The sequence below is a fragment of the Convolutriloba macropyga genome, unplaced genomic scaffold (assembly GCF_964194025.1).
Source record: "Convolutriloba macropyga unplaced genomic scaffold, txConMacr16.3 SCAFFOLD_5756, whole genome shotgun sequence".
Classification (NCBI taxonomy): Eukaryota; Metazoa; Xenacoelomorpha; order Acoela; family Convolutidae; genus Convolutriloba; species Convolutriloba macropyga.
In genome coordinates, this window is record NW_027452228.1 from 915 (window position 1) to 12,923 (window position 12,009).

General features: G+C 37.4%; 1 protein-coding gene across 1 annotated transcript; it reads right to left on the minus strand.

The window, feature by feature from the left end:
• Window positions 1–328: 328 nt before the first annotated feature.
• Window positions 329–8,779, minus strand: LOC142357311 (uncharacterized; the record flags this gene model as incomplete). Its single annotated transcript, XM_075408958.1, has 3 exons — window positions 8,643–8,779; window positions 8,086–8,210; window positions 329–428 (listed from the first exon to the last, which is right to left on the minus strand). Coding segments are annotated over exons 1-3 (280 nt in total), but the record flags the coding sequence as incomplete, so codon positions are not given.
• Between the last annotated feature and the right edge of the window lie 3,230 nt (window positions 8,780–12,009).

Here is a 12,009-nt window from a genome sequence, read left to right on the forward strand (position 1 = left end):
CCTTGAATGTTATTATGCTCTATTGAGTTCTAGTTTATATTTTTGATATGTAAGGTTACATTGACATGTCAACATAATTTTACACAACGGACCACTTATAAAAATGTAAATTAGAACTACATAAAAAGAAAAAAAACCAAAAATTAGAGAAACTAGAAAAGAAAAAATGTAAAATCGTAACATTTATCTGATCATTGGCGCAAACTCTTATCATTCTATGTAGCCATCTCCCAAAAATGTCTGTTCAAAAAGAACTGCAGTAACTATTACTCCTGATTCAAATGAAAATAAATTGATTAAAAATAAATTAAAAATCTGTTTTTATAACCTGAGCCTGTCTGTGAGTTGCGGTCGTCTCTTTCTTCACAAGAGGGGTAACATCGTCTCAAAACAGAACTGATTTCATTTGTATCGTAAGTTGTCACGATCTAAAACACCCACCCATCTCTGAGTTTAGTACAAAATTACGGATTTTTAAGTAACTGTTGACATGGTAGAAACTTTATGAAAATCCATACTATGGCTCAATGCTGCATCTGTTTGATACACAAGTCCGCGGGTCATTTGTTTTTTCAGTCCGTTATAATTGAATTCAAGACTATTATTTCTACCAATGAATTGTGAAAAGCATCATATATCAGAGCGCACAAATATTTTAGCACAAACGTGGTGACTGTAGTTATATAATACTAATCAAAAGCTGACACTATTCTCTCTGCTAAACTTGCCAGTTACTGATATTGACTTGGATTCAGGCATAGGTGACTAAGATGGCTCTTTAAGCTACCAAACAATTTTATGAAACCAACTATGTTTTTTTTGCTTTTTTTTCAGGTAGCAACTTTTATACGAAAATGCATGGATAAACGTTGGAAAAGACGTTTGACGTTAACATTGACTTGGTTATTAATAGAAACCAGTTTACATTGCTGAAAATTAATAAACTTAGCACATTCTGGTCGCAATTCAGTAGTCAATTTTTAAACATTTTTGGAAAATTTGATAAACTGCGAGGATTACTTTTGTCTATCTCCACTCTCAGATATTCTCTCGACATCTCGTTGTTCAGATTTCTCACAGTAAAACATGAAAGCTTTTTAATAAAAGAAACCTATCCAAGGTAACAACAAAATTTGGATCTATTATGTTTCTTCCCCGCAGTGTTTTTATGACCTCCATTTACAAATTATATGTTGTTATATAGCGCGTTACTATGTAAGACAAGAGCACGTGCGCCTGGGGGTCATAAAAAATTCATGCTCACTAAGCTGGGGGGGGGGGGGGCAAAGCAGAATAGATGGAATGCAAAATGTCATCAGTGAAAAACGTACTAGCAAATAAGGTTGCACAAACCGCACAGTTGCAAACGTTTAATTAACAATTTCGATATAATACTCTTGCATTCTGAATCTGATTCAGTAGGCAAACTGGACTGTGTTATGAAGTGCCGGGCATTGAATCTGTAAGGGTCAGCGTTACCTCAGGAAAAGAAAACCTAATTCTAGCTCAAAACCTGATTTTTGTGGTAGTCTAACTAGTTTTCAAATCTTTGCTTCATCTCCAAATGCAATAGTTATGGCAACAGTTTCACATTCAAAAGTGAGCATGCTACTTAATACCCAAGATAACAAGGGCAAAAAGGTTTTTTTTAGAAAAAAACTCTTTTTTTGAATTTATAGCAAAAGACTTCGATTTCCGAGTTGTCATAGATCCGAACTGAATGAAAACGGATGCTTTTTGCGACGTGGTTCCACCAATTAGAGTAGAGCTTTTGTCTGAAATTTAAATCTCCATTGTGTTTGTAGACCATATTGACGAGTTCGTTTTTGTTCGAGACAACGAGTGAAACAAGGGGCCGTCTCAAATTCTTTGTCTTATCCAAAGTTATCTGGATAGCGATAATTGTACCTCCTGGAATTGGCTAAACTAGTAGATGATGGAACTGAACGTCCGGAAGTCAACATTAGAGGTGAAGGCAGGCGAATGGTGGCACATCACAAAGGAATCAATGCACTTCTACAAAATTACCATGGAATTTCATGGTTCCAGCAACATCTGAGTGGGACCCCGAGGTGTTCAAGTAAATTCCGACAATTGCGTTAAACAACATTTGGAAAACGAGATCAAATTCAAAAGTAAAGAGTACGATAGAGGTTTTTGGTAAAAACTTTGAACAAGTTGAAAGACTGGATTGCTTCGGGACCTCTTCTTCCACATTCGACTGAAACTTTTGTCGCATCAGGGTCTAAAGATGCGACAGTTTGTCCCGAAGTCATCATTGAACGAAAAACCATCGCTTTCATGTTGCTCTCAGAGTATTACTTCGTAGTTGCATTATGAAGACCACCGAAAGACCGACGCCAACAAATTAAAATAGGAACAGTTGAATCTGCAAAGAAAAGCTTTAGATGTGGGGTTCCACAAGGATCAATTCTTGGTCCACAGCTTTTCATTATCTACCTTAATGGTGTTACACCTCAAAAATCAACAGAAAGAAGGACTATACTGTATGCTTACGAAACAGTTGTTTTTAATAAAAGTAGTACTGAGGTTGGCGTAGGAATAATACACGATGACACACTAGCCGCAGTTGCGAACTGGTTTCATTAACACAACCCATAAATTAAAAATTAACACAACAAAAAAAACACGGTGGTTGGAAAAAGTTGCAATGTATACCAGCACAAACCAACAATTAATTGATCGAGCAGAAATTGATCAAACCAGCTCCTTTAAGTACCTAGGAATAATAATAGACAACTAGTTGAAATTCAAAGATCATATTAACTACGTCAAAGTTAAGCTTTTAAAATTCTATTACCTTTTTTACCGACTACACCTTATTTTTAAGAAAACACAGCTTCTAAGTCTTTTTTTCAAATTTTTGTCAAACCAAAAGTACGACACGGAGTTTTAATCTTTGGGTCTAATAATCAAACTTTTTAAACCCACTTAAATTTATGATAAAAAGAACTTTAAAAGTAATTTTCTGGAAATTTAAACAATCGCGCAAATACTAGACTTAAATTCGATAAGCAACGCCTAAAAGTTTACAAATTGCATGCTCTTAATTAATCACATAACTAGTAAAACTAAAAAAAGAAATCAAACACTAAGCGAAGTTTTTTCAACCATAATAGCGGATTCGGTGGTTTTTGAAATCATGAAAAGGAAATCGCGGCAGTATTTACAAATTGGCTGACAAAGATTCGATAGTAAATTCCTGAAATGTAAATTTCATGTGATGCTAAAAATGACAGTGAACTAAAACAATGTTTTATTGAAGATGTTACAAGAATACCAGAAGAAAACTTGAAAGGATTTTGCCATACATTTTTGGATCTTTTTGTAATTGGTAACCAGGAGTTGCTAGAAGACTGTTTCATGTCCATTAGAGCAAAAACTAATCGGCTTCTACAAATACCATTTCTAAAAGACCGTTTCTTCAACAATTAACCTCTACTGGAAAGGATAATTCTTCAATTTTTAAGCAATTTTTGTTTCATTATTTCAACTAAAATTGCATAACTTTTCCCGTGAGGTGCTTGGAAAAAAACAAGTTAGGTTTATTGGCGACCGTGTTGTTTCGCAAATTGTTATTGATTGTATCTGTATAATGTATGTAATTTTGCTAATGTTTTATGGTAATGACACTACAACCGGATACGGAGGAATTCTCATGGAAACCTTTGAAAAGGTTCCAAGAAATTTAGTTTCAAAACTTGAGTTGTCTGAAAACTTGTTCCCACTGTTCTCAAGATGAACCGCAAATTTGAATCAACAATTAACTTGGTTACCATGACTAGGTTTATCAAACAGCAGATCATCAGTTTATTAAATCAATTTTCAACAGTTCATTTCGGTTTTCCAGATATGAAATGTAGGTTTCTTTGTCCCAACTTTGGTCAGGTAAAATTAAAAACTCATGACTGAAGATTAATGTTTGAACAGATTGCAATTTTCTTAACTCATTCTGAGAATAATTGCCCAGGTTGAGGTCCCGGATCAAAGGTCTGGGACAGCCGTTGTTCTTGAGGAGAAGGTACAATGTGACAGAGCTCATTGTCAACACGGGGCTGAGGGTGTTGTCGCATGAACAAGTCTCATAGTCTCATAGGACGGGATTACTGGCGATTAGCATTGTGGCTGAACCTATCATTAAATTCACTGAAAGTCCTTGAGATAATCGATTGTAGGCAACTGACAAGCCAGCTGGTTGAAAGTTTCGGTTATCGGCAAGCAAGGCTATACGTTTCAAAGTTTTTCGAACCAAATCTGAGAAGCCCTCGAAAGATTCATACACAAGTTTTTGGGCATACTCTACATATCTCTTTTCTTCGGCATTTGTATGAGGAAAACCACACCTCCTCGAGGCATCTGAACTTATATTGGGCTGCAGTGGGGAAGTTGCTGTTACATCTAACACAGCTGATTGGCCCGCTGACCAGCTGGGCAAGAGTATGTCTCTTGTCCTTGAGTTGGTATTCGGAATAATTTTTTTGTTTGCAGACGGGTGCTAAGTTTGCAGTCGAGCAACCAGCAATAATTCTATCCCTCACTCTATCGTGCTTCGATATCATATCCAACAACTATAGCAGCTTAAATCTTGTCCGTTCTGCCGTTTTGACGTCAAGGAAATTTTCGTTCCTCATTGTATAACGCAACACCAAACCGATACTTTAATGCGGCTCTGATTTCATTTGGCTGAAGATAAAGGCCCATGCTAGGGATTGGAGGTGTGGAAAGCCAGGCACCAGACTGAGGCAACGTTAGTGAAAGCAAACGAGTTTGCTCCCGATTTGAAATCTGATAATCAAGAAGGTTAGAAAAAGCAGCATTGTCAAGTGCCTCCTGACTCTTGTATTGTGTATACTGGCTCATTTATAGATTATTCAAATCTTACACTGTTTCTCTGGAGATTTGGCTGTCTGTTGTTTTCTCATCAATTTTTTATTCTACCACAGCGTATGACTGTGATGCTGACCCAACTTACGCCACTTTCAATTGGACAGATCTAACGCCAGCTTTGCTTATTGGTAGACAAGCCTGCTTCAAAGCATTGTCACTTACAACGGTGCCTAGTATATTATCAAATTCTGTTCTCCGAGGACTGTCAAACTCCTGCAAAATAACAGAGGATTTGTCGGTTGGAGTCTTACATTGCAGGGAGTGTTACACCAAGACAGCTTCAAAGAACTCCAATTGAACAATGTGGGTCGTCTAGATTAGCCAGGTTGTCGAGCAGTTTTTGTATTTTGTTGACTCTTTTCCTCAAAGATGCAGCCGAAGTTGGGATTGCCGAAGTCAGCGCCCAAGATATCAGTTCCTTTTTTGATATTTCTCTGTGCCTTGTTATCTATAGCATTCAAGTCAACGGGTGACCGGAGCTAACATTTTTCTATTCTAGAGCTCTAAGCTGCAGCCGTCACCCAATTTAGTCAGCAAATTCAATGCTGTGCAAATTTGTTGATTGTTACCAGTAAGGATGCCGTCTTCCAAACACTAATTACGCTGTTCTGGATTGGTTAATTTTGTTTCAAATTTTATTGATTGGCCACAAAGCTAATGAAAACAAAAGCGGCTTCTAAAGATCCCTGTTATACTTCGGATTGGCTACATAAATATGTGTTGTTAAAATGCAAATAACTGTGTTGTGAGCAGCAAAATGTCGCAAAATGGGCACAACTAGGTAAAAACTTAGCAGCTGCTTCCATAATCTTGCTTCTTTTGCCGAAAAGAAGGCATTTTTGAAATCAATTGCAATGTTTCAGATTTTTTCAGTTCTTGCAGTTTTTCAAAGGAATTTACTATGCCCTCACCACCAGCCTTGAGTGCTACTCCCAACTGTTTTGTGCTAAATATTTCAGCAGCTTCTGAATTCGCTTCACGAGCTATGCATTTAGCAATCAGACGTCGAATGACTTCCCCAACAACGATGGGACGGACCGCATCTTACAGCTTTTTCAATGCAGTTAGTGTTGCACCACATAGTATAGGGTCAAAGAATTCGCAAAGCTGACCCCTGCTGACTGAGTTGACGAATTTCGTTAAATTAGTTATTGCTGGTTTTGATTGATCAAGGGCAGCACAGTTCACTGCATGCAACAGGTGCACGGGATACATTTTTGATGGCCCACCTGCAGTAAATTTGCGAAGGACTCAATTTGGAAGACTATTGATGCCTCGTCAAATAATTATGCGTTCATGTTAGCATCCTGATCAAATTGGTGATCAGGTTGTTTTTCCATAGGGTGGATCTTATTAAGTTCACTCAACGTTGCAGCATTGTCAGGAGACAACCGTCAGAAGTTTTCCTTGACTGTTTCACTGAGGCTGCCTCGTACCACAGTGCAGCATAATCACCTGATTGCCATCGCTCAAGTCTGTTCAATAACTGTGTCCATTGTTGCCGCTTGTGCTTCTTAACCCCACGATATGACACGCGTTAAACACATTTGCTAATTTCAAAGAGTTGTTTTTCCTAACGATTGTGCGTGTGAAATGCAAGCATTGATAACGGTCATTAGTAGTTCTGACCATCTCACCCGAAAATTTACAGGAAACAATCCTAGGGTAGGAATGAGCTTACTGCTGATTGATTCGAGATCTGGGAGCTTATCTAAATTTATCTGTTGCAGCTAGGTTTGCTGAACCCGCGGACAGCACAATCTCGTCTATCCGCTTCGCTAAATTGCGTGGCATCTTTTTCACTCCAGCACTTTAGACAGTAAAGGCGCAAATTGCGAGTAGGCCCATATTGATTTGGAGCACACAATCTCATCGAAGTTCAGTCCCCACTGGTCATGTCTAATTTGAGTTTTTTGGAGATGCTATTCAATAACCGATATCTGGTACAGTTTCTCCTTTTTGTCGGGGTAGAAAAGGGTTGTTTTGAGGACCACTTGTAAGCAGGATGCGGTGTCATCAATCATTAAACTATTCATTTGGTTAGTCAATCCCAAAGATAAATTGCATTGCTTTTCCCTCTGACTGAGCTCTGTAGTTTTATTGGTCTCAGCTACCAAATTCTTCTTGCTTTCTCTTGTTTTCATAAAAAATTGAATGCCCAATTGTATACCGACAGTTCTTTTTTCGTCCCATCAGATAAAACAAGGGCGGGGGTCGTTTCGGTTAGGGCTCACCGGTTTGAGGTCCACACAAGCTGCCGACGAACCACTACATGGTTGATTTTCTCACGTACACAGTGCTTCTGTAATGATAACAGCCAAAGATATATAAAAAAAATGGATCAATCTAGGGTGCTAGAGACTCAGTGTACAATAAAACTTATCTCTTTTTTCTCGTCTTGCTGATTGAAATCGAGGGCGCAACCCAAACGCACGTGTAAAATTTTGGAACTCTCCTGAAGAAAGTTCTCAAGATTGGAGGATAAAAAGGAAGGAGCGCCACTCAAAAACAGAATGAACTCGCAATCGGTTGGTATCATGACCTGAGGAAAAAGTTTTCAACGCTTAATTAGCAGATAGATTTAGTTATTTTATGTTTCGTATGCAACCTATCACCAGACCAAGATTACGCCATTACTTCTGATAAAATGTTTAACCGAGTTAAGATCAGACCGTGTCCAGATACAGACCTCCCGAAGCCGAAATGATCAGTAATCGGACACCTGAATGTTTGGACGCAAAATTTCCAGACTTTTATGAGATCACAAGTGTTCACAAAATAAACACCTTGAGTAAACTAGTTAGCAGCATGAGGTATTTTGGTCTGGGATATAAAAAATTATTTGTCTACTGAATGCAAATACTTCATCTTCTTCAATTTAATCGCACTTATTTATTGCAGAGAGGCTTACGTGAGTTGAAGTGGCTAATTTTATGACTGATTGGCTTTTAATAATGTACTTTAGAGTAATTTGGCCATTTTTTTGTTTGCTGTCCCCCTCCCCGTCTTCCTCCTCCCCAAATCCTTACATCGAGTATCCCCCCCCCATATTTTATCGAGAGAACCATCGAGATTCAAATCGTACATCAATAAACCCCGTCAAGAAAGAAACCCCGATCGTACATCAAATAGACCTCGTTAGGGTAAAAATAGAGGGTAATTCAGTCATTTGTATACCTGACAGGATCCAACGCAGGCAGTGGAATCGAACAGTCCAGGAGTGTCCTGGCAGTAAGAGAGAGTGTCATCTGAAGAGCTCCCAGCACAGTCATAGCACTGGATGTTGAATGTGAACTGAGCATCTGAAATGAGCCCCAGTCGAGTATATCCCCACAAAAATTGAAGGAAAAAGAGTGAAAAGAGTTTAAAACAATAAATTTCCCTCCTTTTTTTACTTTTTACGGCTGGAAGAATTTTAATTTTGAGAGTGCAATTTTGAGATAAACTGTAACTCAAAAGAGAATTCTATGGTAGTAGGCAAGGATTAAGAGTGAGACTTTGACCCTCCCGGGTCGAGGTTTGGTGGTGAATTTTCGTACGAAATGCGGTGAAGAAAAAATAATTTTCACCGCGTATTTCTTACATCTTTTTGCGGTTAATGCGGTGAATCGCGGTGAATTTCACGTTTTCAAGATTTTTGGAAACGGTTGCATACTCGTTGACGCTGCCATTATACACCACTAAAAAAGACCTTTAGAAATGTTTTTGAGTGTAGGAATTGAAAACGAACAAACCTGCAAGTGAACAAAAAGCGACAGAAACAGCAGTCAAAAAGAACAAGAAGGCCATTTTTCAGTAATGAACCGAGTTTTAATATTGAAGTCTATAGAATGCATGTAATAATTTTATTAACAGCACTTTTTCTCTATATGAATAGTTACAAATGACTTGCGTCATTACTTCAACCAAAACTCTCAAAATTGTTCGTAAAATTTGCTTTTGGCTTCAATAAATAAACATCGTAAAAAAACTCGTCAACTTTTCTGCATGCGAAGCTTTGAAAAATGTCTCAAATTAAAGCTAGTATCCCAATGAAACGAAACTTGATACATCTTGATAAGAAACATACTAAATCTTGGTAAATCTTGCCAAGATCTTGCCATGGTACTTACCAAGAAAACATCAAGATATCTACGAACTCGTAAGTCCTTTACAATGGCTGTCAAGAAACAAGATCTTGGCAAGATTTTCAAGAAAAATTATCCATGACATGGCAAGATATATATAGTAAAAAAAATTCAATAGCACCCAAAAGCAAGCTACAGCACGAAATCGTACGATTAAGCAAGATTTATCAAGAACTATTAAGAACTATCAAGAATCATCAACAACGTCGGAAAATACTGCTCCCGGTAGTTTATTAACCAACAAATGAGCCGCTTTTTTTCCAGTATAATAAAAATTTTTAAGTGGATGCTAGCCCGTTATGTACATAGTACACAACTTATGAAGGACCGCCACCGTGAATGTCCCCACTAAGGTCCCAAAAAATCTAAAAAGTTGTAACATGACATAAAACATAAAACAGCAATGAAAAAACAAAACAGCAAAAGACAACACTCCGCAAATTGATTGCTAATCATATATGAGTTCGTAAGTTCAATTCCATATCGCGAAATAAAATGGAGCTATGCCCTTTTTGGTGACATAATCTTGTTTTTTCCTCGATCTATTTTTTTTAAAATGAGCAAGGGCAACCTTATTTTGGCAGCAATTTCATAAGTATTGAACATGAATCATACTGACAGCTGCATCAAAATCCCGCTTTTTCCGTTTTTTGAAGTTTACCGCCAGATTGCTTACCAACCAATTTTTATACTAATATTTTAGAAACCAATGGCCGATGGCCGATGATTTTGTTCTCAAAAACAAGATTTTTTTGGAGCAGAGTTCTTTTTAAAAAATACAGGAAACTCACACTTTCTGAAAGTTAACCCATCGCCGAGATTGTTGAGACTCTTTAAAATGGCCAGATAGATAGACCACCAACAAAATGGAAGTAATAGGCGACACAAAAAAGAACAAATTGATTTTTTCATATATTTTGTTTCCAAAAAAGATCTGAATAAAAAATACTTGTAAAAAAACAAGGAAAAGGCGATAATAACAGTTTTCACACACACACGAACACACACACACACACAAACACACACACACACACGGAGAGAGAGAGAGAGAGAGAGAGAGAGAGAGAGAGAGAGAGACAGACAGACAGACAGACAGACAGACAGACAGACAGACAGACAGACAGACAGAGAGAGAGAGAGAGATTATGATAAGATAGCGAAATGCAAGCATAATGACGATAAAGAAGGCACCCAAATTTTCCCACCGAAACAATGATTAGCCGATTTTCTACAATTTTCTCAAAACTCAAGGATGCAGGAACCAAATGTTTTACCTCTGACAAACGTTTAAGCGGTCACAGTAATGGTATAGAAGACTTAATCTAAGAAACTTCGACAATTAATCCACTGACTGCTTGATAGTTGCCTAATGGTTGTTCGCAGGGTCAATTACCTATCTCCCACTAAATTAATCAGTTGAAGAAGAATGTGGAGCCACAAGCTATTATGTAATACTGGTCTCCTTTTGCAAAACAGAAGAGAATGAATTTTTAGGAAGAGCAAGTGTGAGTAGAATTCTATTATCTCAACAAATAATTTTTTCAGGCAACTAATCTGATTGCTTGAGAAATCTTTCACATTTTAACGTGAGATCTGTTTCGCCGAAAAATATATATACTTTTTCTCCCTCAACTTAGCGAGGAGAAGTTGTTGAGCTTATTGCAGAAAACAGTATTAACATTTCTTTTCATATTTGATTAGCCAGTAAAAAATTTCAGAAAGCGCGAAAGCGGGAAAAAACGACCGAACAAAAAAGGCAAAATATTTTTAGTAGAAAAAAACACTGTCAACTATACTGAGCTAATTTAAGGGCGCAGATTGAATCCGCGCTAAGTAATATGTCACTGAATGAAGTTTCAATGGCCAAGAGAAGTTTGGGACATATTCTTTAAAAAATTTAATAAATATGGTTCAATAGGTCACGAAACAATAAGTGTACCGGTGGACGGTTAATTGGCCGAAATACAAATTAGCCGACGCACCTTTTAGCTAACAGATAAGCAAGTATGACTACTCGAAATCCACAGTTCTCAAAAATTACCCGCGCTCTAAGCGGTTAAAGTAGCGTCCCCTGGTTTAAAGCAAACATTTGTAGAATTTAACTGATAACTAATTTGGCCGCGACTTAGCGACCCATGAGACTTGATACGAATATGTCACAACCAAACAAATTATCACAAACAAAAATTGTGAAATTCCGGTTTTTATTACTTTTTTTACTTTGTCTTGATGAAATCTGTCGGCTAATAGGCGTCTCCTCTAATTTGGGTGTCTCTAATACCAATAGCCTCAAATCTACCGCCAACAGAGTATATGCAAATAATATATGTACTTATTATCATAGCTGTTCATAATTACAAGCAAAATAGACGTGAAATATGACCCTGACCGGAATCCAATTCTATATCAGTACTGGGCAAGTCTAATTACAAGTCTTATTTCGCTTTGCAACGTGCCACGTTTTCGGGATTATTCTATCCACTTTCTCCAGGTGCTTGTAAAATAGCTATCCGAAACACCACATAGCTATCCGGAACGATAAACTAACACCCCGGGGGGTCAGAGGAGGTCATGAATTTTTAGTCGTTTTCTTTTCAGATCGAGCAATGAGAAATTAGATCAGCTTCAAGAAAAACAAGTTTAACATTTTTAAGTTAGACATTTGAAGTTCATATTTATAATGCAATTTCAAAATTGAAAATTTTTTAATAAAAATTTCCGTTTTGTGGATCAATCTCTAATTACTAAGCTGCTCATTTTAGCTCCGTGGGTTCCAGTAAGGTTTTTGTCATTAATCAAGCAAGGTCCGGTTTCAGTTGATGAAACCAGATCAATCTCATTTGGGGATTAATTAATTGTATGACTGGCATCAATCTTTGTCTGCTGAAAAGGGGGCTTTCGAATTTTTTATGTGCCCTCGAAATGTTTCATATATCATATCCACAGTTGCGGAGTTTCAAATTGTTTCGCTTAC